Source organism: Mytilus edulis, chromosome 9 (genome assembly GCF_963676685.1).
Source record: "Mytilus edulis chromosome 9, xbMytEdul2.2, whole genome shotgun sequence".
NCBI lineage: Eukaryota > Metazoa > Mollusca > Bivalvia > Mytilida > Mytilidae > Mytilus > Mytilus edulis.
In genome coordinates this window covers 74,043,466-74,065,772 of record NC_092352.1, presented here as the reverse complement: position 1 = coordinate 74,065,772, position 22,307 = coordinate 74,043,466, and the positions used below count along the sequence as shown (strand labels likewise).

At 31.4% G+C, this 22,307-nt stretch overlaps 1 protein-coding gene across 1 annotated transcript in view; it reads right to left on the bottom strand.

The window, feature by feature from the left end:
* Positions 1–14,012: 14,012 nt before the first annotated feature.
* Positions 14,013–22,307, bottom strand: part of LOC139489003 (calcium uniporter protein, mitochondrial-like) — a 52,031-nt gene continuing 43,736 nt past the window's right edge. The window contains exons 5-7 of the mRNA XM_071275023.1: positions 18,731–18,891; positions 15,758–15,961; positions 14,013–14,556 (exon numbers count right to left, since the gene is read on the bottom strand). Coding sequence (XP_071131124.1) covers positions 14,356–14,556; positions 15,758–15,961; positions 18,731–18,891 — 566 coding nt within the window. The 3' untranslated portion in view covers positions 14,013–14,355. The remainder of the gene's footprint in view (positions 14,557–15,757; positions 15,962–18,730; positions 18,892–22,307) is intronic.

The window sequence follows — 22,307 nt, the reverse complement described above, 5'->3', positions numbered from 1 at the left end:
TTACATAAGCATAATAGATAAGAGCTTTTCGGCCATTTAGTACTTTTGTAAACGAAACGGGAATAACCAAATGAAACATGGCATAACACTCACGAAGTAATTGTTTGTTATTTTTGGTGTCGTTCGGTTGTTTTTTCATCGGATCGTATCCTAAATCTACATTTATTGCTATGTGGTAACTTAAGGAAAAAAAAACAGTACCTAAATTTAGGTATAGTTAAATGCCTATGGAAAGTCATTTATATGGAAAGTATAATACCTGTATCAAGTCAGGAATATGCATTGCAGCTGCTTCATCACTTCCTCCTTCTATTGGAAGAGTTTGACTTGCTCAGTTTCCATTGACTTCCTCTTTTTGAATTTTAATTTCCTTGGAGATCGTTTTTTCTTTTGGTTCTAATTTTTAACCAAATGCTCCGCAGGGTGCAGCTTTATACGACCGCAGAGGTCGAACCCGGAACATTTGGGACAAGTATGGACACAATTCAAGCTTGATACAGCTCTGACATTGGATTGTGATTTAATAGTTGACACAACATAGGTTTCTGACACATAATGAATGTGGTCTAAGAACTAAAACTTAAAAACTTAAAAATTTTAAATTGGGCATTTACCTATTATGGTCCAATATCCAAAATCTAAATACATGGTTAGATTCGGCATATCAAAGAACCCCAAGAATTCATTTTTTGATGAATCAAACAAAGTTCAATTTTGGACCCTTTAGACCTCAATGTGGACCAATTTGATAACCGGGCCCAAATATAAAAAATCTAAATACATGGTTAGATTCAGCATATCGAAGAACCCCATATATTCAATTAGTGTTGAAATCAAACAAAGTTTAATTTTGGACCTCAATTTAGACCAACTTGAAAACTGGGACCATAATCAAAAATCTAAGTACATGTTTAGATTCAGCATGTCAAAGAACCCCAAGAATTCAATTTTTGTTAAAATCAAACTAAGTTTAATTTTGGACCCTTTGGACCTTAATGTAGACCGATTTGAAAACGGGACCAAAAATTAAGAATCTGAATAGTTTTTAATCGCAAACAATAATTAAAAATATTCCTCTCAATACTATCTTTTGATTGAAGGGAGCTTCTATTCAAGTTTGGTAAAAATTCAGGATAGTTTATGAATCTAAAAAATGCTATAAAAACTTTAAATGCAAACTGTACGTAATGTTAACTTGAAGACAACTAAGTCGATTTATAAGTAAAATTCAAAAAACAGGTATACAATTTTCACAAAGTTTCCTTCTAAATACTAGCTGTTGATCATTAACAAGCTTCTGTCCAAGTTTGGTAGAAATCCAGGATAGTTAAAGAAAGTTATTAAAATTATAACAAGAGTGCACACGCTGAAATGTCTCGCCTTCTATATTAATCATTGATATTATGTTGATAGTCCTAAGTATAAAGCTTTATTACAACTGTCTCATTAACTTAACATTAACCAAAATAACTAAACAAAGACCAATGAACCATGAAAATGAGGTCAAGGTCAGATGAACCATGCCAGGCAGACATGTACAGCTAACAATGCTTCTATACAACATATATAGTTGACCTATTACTTATAGTTTAAGAAAAATTGACCAAAACACAAAAAATTAACACTGTGCAATGAACCGTGAAAATGAGGTCATGGTCAAAAGAAACCTGCCCTACTGACATAAAGATCATAAAATATTTCCATACACCAAATATAGTTGACCTATGGCATATAGTATTAGATAAATAGACCAAAACTCAAAAACTTAACTTTGACCACTGAACCATGAAAATGAGGTCAAGGTCACATGACATCTGCCCGCTAGACATGTACACCTTACAATCATTCCATACAACAAATATAGTAGACCTATTGCATATAGTATGAAAAAAACAGACCAAAACACAAAAATTTAACTATAACCACTGAACCATGAAAATGAGGTCAAGGTCACATGACATCTGCCCGCTAGACATGTACACCTTACAATCATTCCATACAACAAATACAGTAGACCTATTGCATATAGTATGAAAAAAACAGACCAAAACACAAAAATTTAACTATAACCACTGAACCATGAAAATGAGGTCAAGGTCAGATGACACCTGCCAGTTGGACATGTACACCTTACAGTCCTTCCATACACCGAATATACAAGCCCTATTGCTTATAGTATCTGAGATACGGACTTGACCACCAAAACTTAACCTTGTTTACTGATCCATGAAATGAGGTCGAGGTCAAGTGAAAACTGTCTGACAGACATGAGGACCTTGCAAGGTACGCACATATCAAATATAGTTATCCTATTACTTATAATAAGAGAGAATTCAACATTACAAAAAATCTGAACGTTTTTTTCAAGTGGTCACTGAACCATGAAAATGAGGTCAAGGACATTGGACATGTGACTGACGGAAACTTCGTAACAAGAGGCATCTATATACAAAGTATGAAGCATCCAGGTCTTCCACCTTCTAAAATATAAAGCTTTTAAGAAGTTAGCTAACACCGCCGCCGTAGCCGCCGCCGCCGCCGGATCACTATCCCTATGTCGAGCTTTCTGCAACAAAAGTTGCAGGCTCGACAAAAACATTAAGCACAGAGTAAATGTAATATTAACTGGCAGAAAAACTAAGATTTAAAAGTAAAATACGGAAAAATAGGTTTTTTTAAAAAATTTATTTCTGGATACTATCTTATGACCATAAACAAGCTTCTGTTCAAGTTTGGTAAAAATCCAGGATAGTTTAAGAAAGTTATTGAAAATTCAAAAATTTAACCACGGAATGTATATTTGTGGCCGCCGCCAACGACACAGACGACAGAATGTAGGATCGCTATGACTTGCGTTTTTGACAAAAGTCGAAGGCTCGATAAAAAATTACCTAAAATAGTAATGGTCAAATCCTTCTAATGCCAATTTTGCCTATCAATCTACTCTTCTCTACCATTTTACAATGCTCTTGTTTAAACATATTAGAAGAAGCGGTGGAGGACGAGAATATATTGACTACTAGTAGCAATCAAACAGATTTGTTTAAATCCCGTATCAAAAGTTAATCAGCTGAGAACAAGAATAATCGGTAGCAATTCTGCAACTGTAACTTTTTGAAAAGAAGGACAATGGAATAGCGATGGAAACAATAAAAATGATACAAATCAAATAAAATCACGTCTTAGACCAGACTGGTCGCTTCAATGGTCCAATCTTCAGTTTCTATCTTATCAACTGTAATTACAAAAAGAGTAAATACCGAAATGACAAAGCGTCAATCAGATGAAAACCAACAGGTCTAAAAAGGAACGATTTATGTCACATCAGTAAGCTGGTTTATGAGGAAATCTATGATTCTACTCAGGCTATCGAACGTGTACACAATTCAATTTTAAAACGTCCTTGTATTACATCATTTGACATTTGATGAGATACTGACATAAACGGGAGCAAAAAAAACAACAAAAAAACAATAAGATAGCAAACCTTCGTCCTAGTTAACTAATTCGACATCTGATCGAAATGATGATGATAACTGTCTCAACAGCTAGCTACAAAATGTAGCGTTATAAAAACACTGGCAAAAATTGTCTATGCTGGAATCAATATTTAATCAGGCTATCGAATTTGTGTAGAACTTGAACAAATCTGAAAACGTGCGTTTAACATTATTTTATATTTTATGATCATTACGGAAACAGTACAAAATTAACTCTGCAGCAGCATGCCACATTGGCTGTCAAATTACATTTCTTGATTTTATCTTTGATTTGCTTTAATAGTATTTTACATTTCTGAGGCCTGTAATTTTTCTTTAAAACCCATCGTCAAATTTGTTCATCTGAAAGGAAACCACGATCATATTTACATGAAAAAACCTAGCGACAGTTTGTCGTAATAGCTTTTCAATGAAGAACAAAAATCACATGAATCGGATATGTTTGAACACTTGATGACGATTATGATGAATTATTGCTAAATGTCCAACAGCACACAATTATGCATATACAGTACAACAACATGTAAATTTAATATATAATAATCATATGCTTTGTCACTATTCACACACTCTGAACAAGGTAACAGTTTTCAGGAAAACATGTAAACTCATCCGAACACAATATTTTAAATTTAAAGGTTTTTGCTTAGACCTGGTCGCGATTTGAAACCACGACCACCGAGGTGGTTATTGAACATGTTGAAAATACAAACCTAAATTCATGCTTGTGTATTTCAAATTCAATCCAATAAAGACCCTAAATTCAAGATTAAATGTACGTACAAGTTACATAAGCATAATAGATAAGAACTTTTCGGCCATTTAGTACTTTTGTAAACGAAACGGGAATAACCAAATGAAACATGGCAAAACACTCGCGAAGTAATTGTTTGTTATTTTTGGTGTCGTTCGGTTGTTTTTTCATCGGATCGTATCCTAAATCTACATTTATTGCTATGTGGTAACTTAAGGGGAAAAAAACCAGTACATAAATTAAGGTATAGTTAAATGCCTATGGAAAGTCATTTATATGGAAAGTATAATACCTGTATCAAGTCAGGAATATGCATTGCAGCTGCTTCATCACTTCCTCCTTCTATTGGAAGAGTTTGACTTGCTCAGTTTCCATTGACTTCCTCTTTTTGAATTTTAATTTCCTTGGAGATCGTTTTTTCTTTTGGTTCTAATTTTTAACCAGATGCTCCACAGGGCGCAGCTTTATACGACCGCAGAGGTCGAACCCGGAACATTTGGGACAAGTATGGACACAATTCAAGCTTGATACAGCCCTGACATTGAATTGTGATTTAATAGTTGACACAACATAGGTTTCTGACACATAATGAATGTGGTCTAAGAACTTAAACTTAAAAACTTAAAAATTTCAAATTGGGCATTTACCTATTATGGTCCAATATCCAAAATCTAAATACATGGTTAGATTCAGCATATCAAAGAACCCCAAGAATTCATTTTTTGATGAATCAAACAAAGTTCAATTTTGGACCCTTTAGACCTCAATGTGGACCTATTTGATAACCGGGCCCAAATATCAAAAATCTAAATATATGGTTAGATTCAGCATATCGAAGAAACCCATATATTCAATTAGTGTTGAAATCAAACAAACTTTAATTTTGGACCTCAATTTGGACCAACTTGAAAACTGAGCCCATAATCAAAAATCTAAGTACATGTTTAGATTCAGCATGTCAAAGAACCCCAAGAATTCAATTTTTGTTAAAATCAAACTAAGTTTAATTTTGGACCCTTTGGACCTTAATGTAGACCGATTTGAAAATGGGACCAAAAATTAAGAATCTAAATACACGGTTAGAATCGGCATATCAAAGAACCCCAATAATTCAATTTTTTTTAAAATTTCATAGATTTCTATTTTCTTATACTAAAGTTATTGTGCGAAAACCAAGAATAATACTTATTGGGCCCTTTTTTGGCCCCTAATTCCTAAACTGTTAAGATCAAAACTTCCCAAATCAATCCCAACCTTCCTTTTGTGGTCATAAACCTTGTGTTTAATTTCATAGATTTCTATTTACTTAAACTAAATTTATAGTTCGAAAACCAAATGTCTTCGGATGACGACGCCAACGTCATAACTACTTTCCGCTATATAGATGACGTTCTTTCACTAAACAATTCAAAATTTGGTGACTATGTGGAACGCATCTATCCCATCGAATTGGAGATAAAGGATACTACAGATACAGTTAAGTCAGCTTCATATCTTGACTTACATCTAGAAATTGACAATGAGGGTCGGTTGAAGACAAAACTTTACGACAAAAGAGATGATTTCAGCTTTCCAATTGTGAACTTTCCATTTCTAAGTAGCAACATTCCAGCAGCACCTGCATACGGGGTATATATCTCTCAATTGATACGATATTCCCGTGCTTGCATTTCCTATCATGATTTTCTTGATAGAGGGTTACTGCTCACAAGGCAGCTATTAAATCAAGAGTTCCAAATGGTGAAGTTGAAATCATCCCTTCGTAAATTTTACGGACGCCATCACGAGTTGGTTGACCGTTATGGAATAACCATTTCACAAATGATATCGGATATGTTCCTCACGTCGTAACTACAATCCCCTTCCCTTTCATGAATTTGACCTACCGAATTAGACTATTTACCGGATTTGTAATCACATAAGCAACACGACGGGTGCCGCATGTGGAGCAGGATCTGCTTACCCTTCCGGAGCACCTGAGATCACCCCTAGTTTTTGGTGGGGTTCGTGTTGTTTATTCTTTAGTTTTCTATGTTGTGTCATGTGTACTATTGTTTTTCTGTTTGTCTTTTTCATTTTTAGCCATGGCGTTGTCAGTTTGTTTTAGATTTATGAGTTTGACTGTCCCTTTGGTATCTTTCGTCCCTCTTCTATATACGACCACAAAAATATTTTTGCGGTCGTATAAAAAATAGTTGGAGATTGCTTGATCAGAAATCATATATCATCATCAAGTCATCAGGCAGGTGACCAGAACTATCCATTTTTTCATGGTTTATGATAACTGTTAGTGTGTACAATTCTTTGGTGCTTGACCAATGCTTATGGCTATTATATACACGGGAATACATAAAGTTTGATAATATACATTTGTATGTTGTCGCAAAAAGTTTTAATAAATTTAGTGTTTTATTTGTCTCAGATCCCTGCATACACAATTCTTCGTTTATTGGGGATAAAGCATAACTTTCCTCCAAGAAAATTATAATTGGATGGTACCACCAGGAACCAAACACATCATGTTCAAAGACAATTCAGGATGTCCTAAGTTACACTTTACCTTGAAAATTACCCTTCTATATCCGATGTTTTATCTTGGTAAGTGTACTTTACAGAAACTCTTATTCAATCATATAACTTAGATACACCTCACAGTCCAAGAGAGTATGAAAGCATGCTTACATTTAACGAGAACCAATTCTATTAGGTAAAGTCTTAAGTTGTGCAGTCCATATTTGCAAATGTTCAATTATGACTACAGATCGCAATACATCATCTTTTGGTGCGAACTGTGTGCAATTACCCTGGGATCGATTTTTGAAAAGGGGGTTAGTAGCACCATATTAGTTCTTAGTTCTTTTGACTCTGGTTTTAGGTCCGAATTTGACCAATAGACAAGGTAGTCAGGAGGAGAACAAAAATGAGCAATTACTTGATTGTTGTTATGTTTTCATGTATATCTGTATCAATTTTGCGCCTGTCCCAAGTCAGGAGCCTCTGGCCTTTGTTAGTCTTGTATGATTTTAAATTTTAGTTTCTTGTGTATAATTCGGAGTTTAGTATGACGTCCATTATCACTGTACTATTATGCATATTTTAGGGGCCAGCTGAAGGACACCTACGGGTGCGGGAATTCTCGCTACATTGAAGACCCATTGGTTGCCTTCGGCTGTTGTTTGCTCTATGGTCGGGTGGTTGTCGCTTTGACATATTCACCATTTCCTTTCTCAATTTTATCTGATTTGTAATGCTATATGCAAATTAAAATCATTCAAATGCTTCAGAAGTTGTTTTTTTTTTGCGTTTTCTTGTGTCTCTATTCTGTGCTGCAAGTAATCATGAGGTATGGTATTTTAATTATAAACAGAATATTTACAAAATATTATTTAATGATAGATTTGTTTAAATCACACAGAATAAAGATTACTAACAGAACGTAACAGATATAAATAATGAAGTAACAGTGAACAAATTTGTCAATTTCAATCAACAGTGAGCAAAAATATTTTAATTTTACTATTGAATTATCCAAAGAAAAAATACAGAAAATTTTAAACCATGACTAATTCTTTTAAAATTACAATTTTATAAATAAGAACTATATATTTAAAGACCTGAGATAAACAGGTAACAATGTTCATCAAAATAAAATTGGAAAATAATTGTCTTAATTACACCAAAAAAATCCAAAAACTGTTACACAAAAATAAGCCAACTTTAACATATATTCACATAACAATGCTAGGCTTTTCTTAACCATTTAACTTCAATTATAGTATGGAAAACATTCCTTAAATTATTCTTAAAACAGAAATACATGCAGAAATACAAACTTTAAATTAAATACTTATACATGAATTATATTTTACTTATTAAAAAAAAACAATTTAAGAGTCAAAAAGAACTTGCTTACTATTCTCAGGTTAGTTTCTAACTAGAAATATTTTTGTTTTTACCTATACTTTTCTGTGTTGTAGATGGATGTTTACCAAACATGTGGCTCAATTTTAAGTATCAGAATCTACACTGTATGCCAATAGTCTTATTCATTGTTTAAGACCTTTTTATCAAATCTCAATTTGGTGTACCCTTTTAAAAATGCATTACCATGGAGTCGTATATTTTTAACTGGTGACTGATAAACATATCTTTGTGATAGCGGTGGTAATTTTTTATAACTTATGATAAAAATAAGCAGGAAAGCATTTACAGCAATATAACATATCATAATTAGTAATAACTTTCTTATAAGCGTCCTATGAAAATATATATGTACTTCATAGATTCTACTAAATCATATATCAGTTAAATAAATAAAACTGCTATTATAGTATAATTTCTCTACACCAAACCCTTTTCCATAGTTTTTTTTTTTTTTAAATAAATCATATCCTGCATACAAATAGAGGACATATATAAGAGTTATAGTGTCAATTTGGAAAGAAGAACTTGTGACAATTCTTTCAATTTTTCTTGACTGGAAATCAATGGAAATGAAACTTGAAATGGCAGCATTATGAAGTCTAACAAATTGCTGACAAGAAAATGTTGCTTTGTCCTTAAAAGAAGACTAAATGTATTTCTAAATAAAATGTAATAAATGCTCTCACATTTTACACTATTTATATCAAAGAAACAAAGAAGAATTGTAAATGCTAGTTGATGGGATAGGGAGTGGGGTAAGGATGTATGTGGAGAATCTGAACCATGCATTACATTTAAATTGATTATTTCCTATTCAGAATTTTCTTTAGAAAAAAACATCACCAACCCATTTTTCTCAAGTGCATTTAAGCTCTCTATAATTATCTATAAGCACTCTAAAATGAAAACTAATTTTTAACATATAACAAACTAGATATACGTTTTCTATTACAAAGCAAGTTTACTTGTGTAAGCCTATTCTTCAAAAAAAATTTACAAGCATTTTAAAATCAATTATTTTGAAATTGTCATTCTACATTGTTTTTCATTACATCATACCAACATACTGGCCAATTTAGATGTTAGTTGAACACACAGTGTGCCATGTGCAGTTTGTGCAGTGTTTGGAACCCACAACTTCAGTGTTGAGATGCTAGTGATTCTGTAGATAAACTACCTTATACCTCTTTATAACCAACGAGGCCTTTATATGATAATGTGATCCCAGAAAAACATTCAGTGAAATTATGTGGTTTACTTTTGTTTAACTTCACAAAAAATAATAACCTTAACTTTTCCCTAGGAATTACAGACAGAAGTACAGGGACAAAGTAAGAACTGTTCATATGTATAATACACATAATAATGAAAACTAAATAACAATGTGCAACTTGAAAATAGTTATTTCCTCTGATATATTTTAGTTTGTTTACTGCACACAACAACAAAAAACAAGATTCATATGTTTCCTTGGCATATACAAAGTTATTAAATGACAAATTGATAACTCCCAAATAGAATGAATTAATACAGAGTGAAAGAACTAAAAATATACATTATTTACAGAAGTTATTATCGCAAATTAGAATGTTTATTTTAATTGTTTAAATGTTTCAACATTTAAAAAAAAATTAACTTGGAAAAGACTAGTCAAAACTTTTTTACAACTTGAGCAAACTTATGGTAAATAAGCAAATTGGTGCTTAGATTCATTAACATTACTTGTCTGATATGTTTTAGACAAAACATCTACATTTATTTACTTCACATTTTCTGATCTTTTTCTATTTAAAAGCAATTGCACAACAAGAAGCACTAGTTAATCTTCACGAAAAAGCACTATTATTTGTTTCCCTTAGTTCATGTAAAGCAAGAGTTATTTTCCTTAATGGCTAGTATTTTTCCTTGTTTTCAAAATTCCAATAGGGAACATACTTTTAGTATTTTGATAGATAAGCTTTACCGAAATTTTCATTACTGTTAATTTATTGATTTTCAAATTATCCTTATTTTCTAAATTCTTTATTACAGCAGTTAAACCTTTCTCTTTTAATAAAAGAAAACAAATCTTACAAGTATGCAAGGAAGGCAACATCTAGAAATAAATTATTAGAAGCCTGTGAGTTGCTTCCCTTCTTATGTACCAACAGAAAGAAACAAGACTGATTTTACCAAATATTGTGACCTTTTTTTGATATCTTCTTCAAAATGTTTTTCACTTTCATGGATATAAAAATCTGATCATAAGGGACGACATCAAAAGATTGATGTAGGATAAAAAACTTAAATCAAATAGTTTGGGGGTGGGGGTGGGGTCAACATTGCTGCAAGTTTTGTTAATCCAAAATCGATTTTACATATATCCATAAAGGTAAATTATTTTTTTTCCCAAACTAAGTTAAGAGAGGGGGGGGGGGGGGGTGTGTCAGTGATAAAACTATGTGAATTAAGTTTTTTATCCTACATTGAACTTTTGATGTTGTCCCTAAGCAAAGCGTGACATTTGAATAAGGCAATGATAGTAAGCAAATACGAGGTAGCCTGGCTTTTGGTAAATTAAGTACATTTACAACACTTTGGTGAGATGGGGAGTTAAGAACAGATTCAAAATTTAGACATCAATACCATTAAAACAAGAACACCAAACAACAAAACAAAATAAGCATTCTTACACAGTTTTGTGGTTTACTAACAATAATTCACCCTTACAAGGCATTTCATAGGGGTTATCACAAACTTACGATTTTTCATTATTTGTTCATCCTGTAATCCAAAATAGACATTTACTCTTTAATCATTGTTTTGAATAAATTGGCAAAAACTTATACTTCATATCTGTCAATCAGTTTATTTATATGGTTTGGATGTATTCAGATTTCTCAAAAAGTCTACCACCAAATAACTGATCACTTATTTTAGTGAAAAGGCAGAAATATATGTAACCGTACTTTGTACATAATTTTGGTCTCTTTATTTATTTATCAATTAGGCCCAATTTCAAGTCCTTTATTTTTTCTAATTTACCCCCTTAATCTTATGGTTGATTTGACCCAGGATCGTTCTCCCTCCTTTAAATTTGTACCATTAACCGAAAGCAAGGGACAATAAAAGGAGGGACTATATGGGGGAATTAAGCAACATGCTGGATAGACTTTATGACGTGTCTTAAAAAGCTTGGTAGGCAATGAAATGAATATGAATCATTAAAATAAAATTTGGCAGCATTTATGATGATTTTAACAAATTTTGAATAAGCTTGTATAAGTTTAAAGCAATGAAATGTTGGTGATTTCAATTCCAGAAAGGAACATGAAACTTTTAACACATACATGTTTTAGATACAATCATCTTTGAACAATCATAAAAATAAATTAAAAAAAAGTAAAAAACAATAAAAGATTACTCTTAATCTCAAATATAGATATTTTCACTTATAAACCTTACATCTTTAAAAATGTTTGCTAGGTCAAACAAATATAATGCCCAGCAAACAGATACTTTTAAATGAGATTCAAAAGATTTTGAGAGTATGTATTTGCTGCTATTAAATATATGTGAGGGCTGATAAACAAATTCATGTTAAAATGCCAGCAATTTGGAATATATTTATTCCTTTAGCAATTTGCCAATACAAGATCTGTCTATTAAAATTTGTGTTTTTTGTTGTTTCATATTTTGCAAACTTTACTGTATGGTTTTTGCTTACAGTTAAAGGTTGTAAATTGACCTATAATTGCTTGAATCTATGTTATTTGGACTCAGTTGTATAGATATCCCATTGGCAATCATATCACATCTCATTATGTTATTCTAAAATTTCATTCTTAATGTCAAATAAAAATATAATTTAGATTTATACCCTTGTACAGACAAAATATACCCTTGTATACATTTAATTACAATATTTCAGTATTAAAATTCTGAGATTTTAAGCAGAATTGATTTCATTCATTATCATTGATAGCAATGATCATCATCAACATTAAATTAGCAGAAAATAAAAGTGAATTAAAATAACACACAAGTTTCACTGTTAATACAATAACCAACAAAGTAATGCGATTCATTTTTATTCGTGGGTTTCCAATTTCATTGTAGATTTTATAGGTATAGGTTAACTACAAATTCAACAAAATACAAATATGCCTTGCATGCAGACTTTGACAATACATTTGTACCATGAAAACACAAAATATGATTTTACTCAATCCATTAAAATTGGTACATGTATCCATAATCTATATTTTGTTCTCAATCTACAAAAATTGGTTTCAAAACACAAAAATCCTATCAATGAAAATACAATTCTTCTTCAATCCACAAATACTAAATGAATCCAAAGTAATTATCTATAGATATTTGCAAATGATAATACATGTAATAAATTATTACTAAATCACAAGGATACACATATTTCTCAATATATATGTTGCTTTTTTGTATACTTCTTATCACCATGAACAAAAACCTGACATTTCAAAACATAAAAAGAAAGAGTTCATCAATGTCGACCTTGACCGTAAAGAGCTATCATCAATCCATTCATTAATACAACCCAGTCCTGGACAGTGAATACAATAGCCATCATTCAAAGAAGAGTTGAGAAAGATCAGTTATTTGAGTATAAAACACAACTTTCTGAAGGGTGTACAGTCCATTTATTTGTTCCTAATGTATATTTGAATACTGCAAGTAGTTTTCTATGATTTGTTCTTACACTCATTGTATTTTCTACTATTACAAAAAAAAAGGGAGAACAAAAAGCACTACATTAAAATTTTTCTATAATAAATTACATAGAGAACCTTCAAATAACATAAAGGAAAACAAAGGAGTAGGTCCGGTAAGGGCCGATTTTGGCCCCAAGTTTCAGTTTCATCTAACGAGATATTTAGGACACTATTTATACACTTAAGTGTCTATTTCAATTGATTCGATTAGTTTCTGTTAATGATTTTAACTGATTCAGTCATTAAAAACGCTCCGATTGAAGCTTAAATATGAAAAATCTTTCAAATATGCCAAAAAACGTCACTTTTCAGATGGTTTTCGTCAAAAATGAAAGTGGCCGCATAGTTGTTCATCCTCAACCTTTATATATGTTTTTATGATGTATTATCATCAAATACAACTTACATTTCAATATTATGAATGAACGCGAATGCGGCCACTTTCATTTAGGACGGAAACCGTCTAAAAATTTAACTAAAATGCTATAATTGTGAAGATTTCAGTAATTTAGCATGACTTTATGATCCTAGTACACGATATATGTGCATTGTGCATCAAAAACAGCACATATCTATGTAGCAGAAGCATTCTACTTTCCAAAAAATAGCTAAAAGATTACATTTTTACAATTTTACAAAACTGCTTAATTTTGGGGCCAAAAAGGGGTCTTACTGAACCTACTCCATTGTAACCATGGAAACTAAAGATATAAATAATCTCTAAAAAAGTGGAAAAAATAACAATAATGATATGGTTGACTATAAATATGAAGAAAAGTCTATGTCATCTTAGTCATATGTATTCTTTTATTGATCCTGATTAAATGTACTCTTTCATAGATGAATGTTTATTCTGGCAATATGAAGAACTGGTGGAAAACTTGTTGATCACTCATGCTGTAGTTAGATTTGGTGCTTTATTTATGTTGCTAATTCTTATGATATATTAATGAAAAAAATTTGGGTAAGGGTTTCAAGCAAAACATTTGTAATTATAATATTTTTTTAATGACAGATGAACACTACAAAATACATGCTTCCCAGTATTTCTTATTTTATGTCTTTACAAACAATATTTTTTTATATGAGAAAACTGAATATGGCTTGTTTTTTTTTTATTAATGTTCTTTTACATTTATATATGTTGGAGGACTTAAAATTCAATATTTGATATATAACCAAAAACCAATGGAAACATGTATTCGATGCTATTTTCACCAATTTTTGTATGTATTACAAATAAAGATGATTTATGGCTGAAAGCACTGATGACGAAAAGTATTTGAATACTGCAAGTACCTTCAATCAGAAAACAGATAAAAGAATACATAAACCTTTTACACCCACCAACAGAAGATCTGCACAGAAGATCTGTAGCTTAATATACCTCTACATAGTGCTATAAATTTTATAAACTATAATAAAACATATTTCTAATATAATATCTTCATTGCTCTGGTTTGTATTCAACTTCTCTCAATGGAACTCTAAGCTGTAGGGGGTCTCGTAATCGTTTGATATCATATTCTACTTTAGCGATTTCTTCCTTTAGTTTGTTGTATGTTTCTACGCTCATCTTTGACTTCTTTGCGTTTTTATGAAGTCCTATTAAATATTGTCTATCACGTAATGTTTCGTAGTTGTATTCCTGAAATAAAACAAGAAAGAAATTTAAAATTCAGATTTTTCTTTTTTTTTTTAAATTTGACATCAAGATTTATAACCATGACAATATACCTTTCTTAAATTCTCAGTTGATAAAATAAGAAATAAAATAAAAATAATTTAAAAAGGGACATTAAACAGAATAGAGGGATAGTCCAGTGTTCTCCCCAGGGCCTTTTAGCATCAGGGTAATGTAATACTATATTTTTGAATGTGATGCTATCTGAATTGGTTTTCTTATAGATTATGTTACAGATGTGATGCTTATAATTTTTAGATCCTTGTTTTCAAAATTTCAATAGGGAAAATACTATATATTATTGTATCAATAAACCAACTTTTTGAGACGTTTCGGCCATTGGCCTTCTTCAGTTCTTTATTTTTCCTCACAACTACATGGCTGACCTTATAACCAATTCTAACTATAATCTTTAGAAGCAAGATGGTATTTCAAATTTCCCTGTTTACCATGATACTACATGCAATTTCTGGGGAGAACACTGGATACCACCCAAATTTGAACTAGATCTGTGTTTTATGGTAATGAGCATTGTGTATAAGTGTCCTGAAATTTGGTTGAAGCAAATAAAGCAAGACACAAAATTTTTAGCATTTTTTCAGATTGAAAGGTGGCAAAACTCTAGAATGGTCAAATTGACACCACCCAAATTCAAAGTTGATCTGTATATTTTGGTAATAAGTATTTGTATAAGTTTCATATTATTTGGTGTAGGCAAACTAAAGTTAGAAAAATGAAACTTAATTTTGGGACATACGGCCATATGAGGACAACAATTAATGTCCCTTCATCACATAGGGGCATAAAAACCTTCAAATGTTCCAACTCCCTCAGGCAAAGTTGACTAAATTGATTTTGCTGTTCTTCTTAGGTTTCTTTTAGACACTGGTATGTAGCCATTATATATTCAGGTTTCCCAATCAAAAAAAAATCCAGAAAAAAGACCCACTTTAATATATAGGACTTTTCTGGAAAAAACTTTATTAGAAAAACTAAACATTAAAAATTTGAAGGCCCAAGAGGAATGCATGAGGAGATTTCTCACCACGATATTCAAACACATCTAAAATGTCTTAGGAGAATATTAAGTCTACATTTATTTTTGATTCACTGAGTTTGTTACATCTTCAATAATTTAAGATCTGATAAAGATTGCATAAAATACCTGTCTGGTGAGGACGAAGTAGGCAAACATGGCTACTGAGGTACCATAGGTGATGAAATAGGTCACTGGTTCCATGATATCCCAGGAGTACTCCCACCAAGTTAGACGAGCCAGGACACCAAACTGTAGACTCATCAAACCCAGTCCTACCCATGCCAATCCAGTTGTCCTTTTCAGAGCTTTACCTTCTATATCTACTTTCACCTGGAAAAAATAATGTCATGTATTATTTTAGAGACAAAACAGACTTTCTTTTTTAACTTTAAAGAAACTCATAACTGTACATCCAGAAAGTTTTTTTTTTTTTTGAATGTGAATAATGGGACTGGGTGAGTGTAGAAATAATAATAAATCGTATTCTGATATCAGATACATGATTTTCCTGAAATCTGTATAATTTTAATCTCTCATCTTTGTTTTTTTGTATTATAAACATATATTATTTACATTGTATTCATGTCAGGGTTGAATTTTTGAATGGCACATTTTTAAGCATAAAAGAAATTCCTATTGTGATATGAATTGTCTGTATTTATTTAGTGCAACCTTTATGTTTCATATTATAGGGTTATTGCATGAATATTGGGGAATATTGTCCCGAGTAGAATTTTATATTGCACGAGCTTGCGAGTGCAATGTATGTTCTACGAGGGACAATATTCACCAATATTCATGAAATAACCCTTTTATTGTATAGCAATATAATATTTGAAAGTAAAAATTGGTTTAAACTAAGATTTTGTTGTTGATGACGTCATGAATTTTGAAGATTTATTGCACTAGTGCAATATTGGAATTTATTGCACGCTAACTTTTGGTTACTTTCTGTGGGAAATATTATATTGCTATGCAATAATATGTAATATATGTTGTTAATTTTGCCACAGCATGTCTACACGGTTTTAGCTAGGATTTTGAGGGCTTTAGTCACTTTTGCACAGTATTAAATTCAACCTATTTTTGTGTAACAGCAAGGGACCAATGATGTATATTACCTAAGCTTCATCTTTGACTTTGTCAGATTTTAAAGGACTTAGGCATGATTGGCAGTTATTGTATGATTTGACTGTATTGGCCCTTATTATGATAGTTTCTGACATGGGGTCCTGAAATTTAGTTTACAATTTCTCTTCAGTTTGTTCCAGGGGACATCCCTGATCAACAAAAGTTGGATTCCATATTTTTTAAACAAGGAATCACAGCAGAAATTAGCTTGCAATGAATATCTCACGGCATAATCATTATCCTTATAAAACGTCCAAGTCGATATTTGGATAACATTTCTATGAAGTTGGAACTGTATAAAATCCTTTTTAAAACCATTTTAATGACTGTATGGAGGTTGTTAACAAATCAAGAATAGTCAATAAATCACGTTTTCTACTTTCGGTTATAAAATGAAATGAAATCGGGAAGTGACAAGTGGATACTAAATTCAAAACGAGTCTGGATTCATCAGGAAATTATCATTTTTCGATTTAAATTCCTTTAATAACAGATATATATTTGTCTCTCGTGTAATTGATACTGAATAATTTCGTATTTTACATTTTTGGTGTCTATAAATAGCCATAGGAATACTTTCATGCGTGCGTAGCACACAGTACAGGAAGCACCTGTTTGATTCGTGAAAACATTGAACGTTTTGAATATAGTTCTGTATTTTAAACGGAAATTGTTGAAAGCTTTTGATGAAAATTTATATCAAATAAATATGACGAATCTACAACAAACGAATTTCAATTTGTAATCGTTTGAGAAATATTGAAATTCAAATGCGAACTGTCCGGGGGAAACAATTTTGATCATATGACGAAACGATACTCCTGGATGTTGTTAAAATGCAGACTGACTGATTTTCCTTGGGAAAATAATTATGATGGTCAATTATGAGGTTTATTAATAATTAAATGATTAGTGACCCATCGGATGGCGATAAGCGGATTAGTTGTAATCATAACTTGTAACACCTGTTGTAAATGTTAATTACCTGCAGGGGGTAATACACTTGTCAAAAACATAAAGACAGATACATTAATAGTATTTTAATGGAAAAATATTTTTACACTTTCAAAATTTAAGTGACGAAATTTGTTTGAAATACTTTCGTCAATTCGAAAATCTTTTCCTAAATTACGAAAGTGACGAACGCTAGCAAAATCACTGTGTCTATGCTTTTGCAATAGAGTATTCATCCATTTAGAATCCAACTACCATTGCATTTTCTAAAAGAAAAATGAAGTTGTTCCCCTTTGCCTATAGAAATAACATAGAGTAGACAGCAACCATAGATGCTTTTAAAAACAGTTTTAAAAAAGGAGATTATTTTTTATAGTTTTCTTGCAATGAAACTAGTTTTGCTGGTATATACCATATAAAAAAATAATTGTGAATATTTGAAATGTTTGGACAAATTTACAATGCAGTATATATATCAGAGGTTGACATATTATTTGGATATTCCCTTTCTCCTGATATCAGTTTTCAGGTCTTTTTCACAAATTTCAATACATATACTGTGCAAAAAAATATTTGAATTTTTCCTTATAAATTCATTGCCATATGAAAGGATTTCAAAATTGCAATTTTTTTGGTTAAATTTTGATTCATTCAAAAGTTTTAATGTTTTGAAATAAATATTCATGAAAAAAAAGTAATTTCCATTTTAAGAAACTATTAGTAATACGTCATGTTTTGAAAATAAAAAATCCAAGCACCTGAGTGAATCATTGGCTTTAAATATTCTTTAAAATATCATTAGGTAAGTTCTCTAGTCCTAAGTTGTTGTTTTTTTACTAAAAAAAAAAATAATTGTTGTGTTTTGAAGTACACAAAATTTTGTAAATTATAAAACTACAAATGCAATGAAATCTAATTTTTTAAATAAATTTGGAAATAGCTAAATTGCAATTTGACATCTCATAAATGTTCCATGCTTTTTTCACTCTCTAGTAAAAAAAAAAATCTGCATACTTTTTCATAAGGCTGCACTTGAAGTTTAAGCTCCTCTAGTTTCTGGACAAGTACTTTCTCTTGTTCAAACTGATGCTGGTCAACATTAAGCTGAGAGTAAAGCTGACCTATCAATGTCTTCACATCAGATAATGTAGCTAGGTCTTCATTTGTCATTGTTTCTGGGAAGAGAAAAAATAATATTCATCATATTTGGGAGGTAGGAACAAAATCTTCCCTTTAAGAACATATAGCTCTGCTAACTTCATTTTAAACTTTTTGACTTTTTCATTTTTTGCCATGTTATTGTTGGATTTCTTTGAATTTTGATGTCTCCTGCCTATATTTCATATTTTGTCATATAATTGTCTGTTTTTATTTGACTAATTTGCTGTTTGATGTCTTCTTCCTCTTTTTCATATTTTGACATGTAACACTTATAACTTGTAAATGTCCTTTCATGTCGTCCACATTTTTTTTTATATATCTAAGCTCAGTTTTTCTTCAACTTATGATTTTTTATTGTCTGATCAATTTCTTCTGTCTCGTCTTTTCTAGACTAAGAAGCTTAATAAGAGCATGACAAACTGCCTAGACAGTGGTGTATTTACAAAGACTTATGTTCATCTCAAAACATATGGCATGTTACATAAGTTGTCCCATTATTAATCAGACATATTTGTCTGTAGTTTAACAAATTACCATTTATCATATAAGAACACAAACATCATGAACATTGCTTTTGAGAATCTAAAACAAACAGGCTATTATTTGAATTTGGAATTATTTCTAATTATGGAATTTGCATAATTTCTTGTGTTTAAATTTTTTGATAAATTCCATGTTTATTTGGTATTATAATCTTTTGAGCGGTTAATAACACTTCCATACAATGTATTTTGGTTAGATAGTGTTGTGCACGGCACAGTACATTCTATTGAAAATATACTATTTTCTTTGTAATCAAAAGTGTTGTGTGCAGCACAGAACATTTCAGTACAGAATAAACATGGAAGTTATTAAAAATATCAATAACAAGAAATCAAGCAAATTCCATAATTAAAAATATTCCAAGTTCAAATAATAGCCTGTTAACAGCAAAATACACCTTTGTGGTACCCCAGTACGGTAACATTATAAAACACTTTTATATTGAATCTTAAAAATATGCAAGAAATATTGATAATCTAATGGAAGCTTTATAAATATTTAATTCTATATCATGGTGCGAATCAGTATGAGCCTGTATGTTGTTTTTTATTTTAATGTCATATCAAATTCTGTGCATTGTGATTAGTGATGTATAACAATGTAGAACTTAAACTGTTCAGTGGGAAACTTTATTAAATTCAGTTTATTGAATATTCAGGCCACATGACATGCAATGTAGAACTTAAACGGTTCAGCGGGAAACTTTATTAAATTCAGTTTATTGAATATTCAGGCCACATGACATGCAATGTTTAGTTCTAAAAAACAGAACTCTAATTACCACAATTGTTTTCATGAAAAGAGATTGATAAAAATTGTAATCACTCATATCCCCTTTCTGTCTTCATAAATGTGTGCCTTATTATTGAAAAGAATCTATGGTTATCAGATTTTTAGATTATATAGTCTTGTGAATTCATTTAAAGAATTTACAAGAGTGCACACGCTGAAATGTCTCGCCTTCTATACTAATCATTGATATTATGTTGATAGTCCTAAGTATAAAGCTAAGCTTTATTACAACTGTCACATAAACTTAACATTAACCAAGATAACTAAACAAAGACCAACGAACCTTGAAAATGAGGTCAAGGTCAGATGAACCATGCCAGACAAAAATGTACAGCTAACAATGCTTCTATACAACATATATAGTTGACCCATTACTTATAGTTTAAGAAAAATAGCCCAAAACACAAAAACTTAACACTGTGCAATGAACCGTGAAAATGAGGTCAAGGTCAAATAAAACCTGGGCAACTGAAAAGATCATAAAATAATTCCATACACCAAATATAGTTGACCTATGGCATATAGTATTAGATAAAAAGACCAAAACTCAAAAACTTAACTTTGACCACTGAACCATGAAAATGAGGTCAAGGTAACATGACATCTGCCCGATAGACATGTACACCTTACAATCATTCCATACAACAAATATAGTAGACCTATTGCATATAGTATGAGAAAAACAGACCAAAACACAAAAAATTAACTATAACCACTGAACCATGAAAATGAGGTCAAGGTCAGATGACACATGCCAGTTGGACATGTACACCTTACAGTCCTTCCATACACCGAATATACTAGCCCTATTGCTTATAGTATCTGAGATATGGACTTGACCACCAAAACTTAACCTTGTTCACTGATCCATTAAATGAGGTCGAGGTCAAGTGAAACTGTCTGACAGACATAAGGACCTTGCAAGGTACGCACATATCAAATATAGTTATCGTATTACTTATAATAAGAGAGAATTCAACATTACAAAAAATTTGAACTTTTTTTCCAAGTGGTCACTGAACCATGAAAATGAGGTCAAGGACATTGGACATGTGACTGACGGAAACTTCGTAACATGAAGCATCTATATACAAAGTATGAAGCATTCAGGTCTTCCACCTTCTAAAATATAAAGTTTTTAAAAAGTGAGCTAACGCCGCCACCGATTCACTATCCCTATGTCGAGCTTTCTGCAACAAAAGTTGCAGGCTCAACAATAATATTACATAATTTTGGTCTTCCTTTTATTTAGTTTTCTGCTTGCACTGTGGGTAAATTAATTTTTCTAATAATATTTTATAGTACATAAATGATATTTCAATGTAAAAATATATGTTGATGAAGCTATTTGAAAGATTAAAATAAGGCAGAGAAGATACTAAGGGAACCATTCAAATCTTTTTAAGTGGAAGACAACCCCATGGCCAAAAAAACGAGAGATTGTAGATACAAAGTCCACAAAACGGTTCATAATAAAATGTGTTTGGTCCTTTTTTGGCCCCTAATTCCTAAAATGTTAGTACCATAACCCCCGAATTTAATCCCAACCTTTATTTTGTGATATTGAACCTTCTTGTAAAATTTCATAGAGATCCATTAACTTTAACTAAAGTTTTATTTATTTATTTATTTACGACAATGACAGCATTTGTTATAGCATTATACAAACCCCAAAGAATGTTTGCGTTCGTATAAAAACATAAAGAGTAACCACCATTGAGTGGCACTTTCTCATGGCTTTAAAACCCCCAAGCAGATGGTGCTCTATATTATAGTAATACTAACCTACACTAGGTGGCACTACCTGGTACTTTTGATCATAGATGAAGCTCTATATTATAGTGATACTAACCTACACTAGGTGGCACTACCTGGTACTTTTGATCGTTGATGAAGCTCTATATTATAGTAATACTAACCTACACTAGGTGGCACTACCTGGTACTTTTGATCATTGATGAAGCTCTATATTATAGTGATACTAACCTACACTAGGTGGCACTACCTGGTACTTTTGATCATTGATGAAGCTCTATATTATAGTAATACTAACCTACACTAGGTGGCACTACCTGGTACTTTTGATCATAGATGA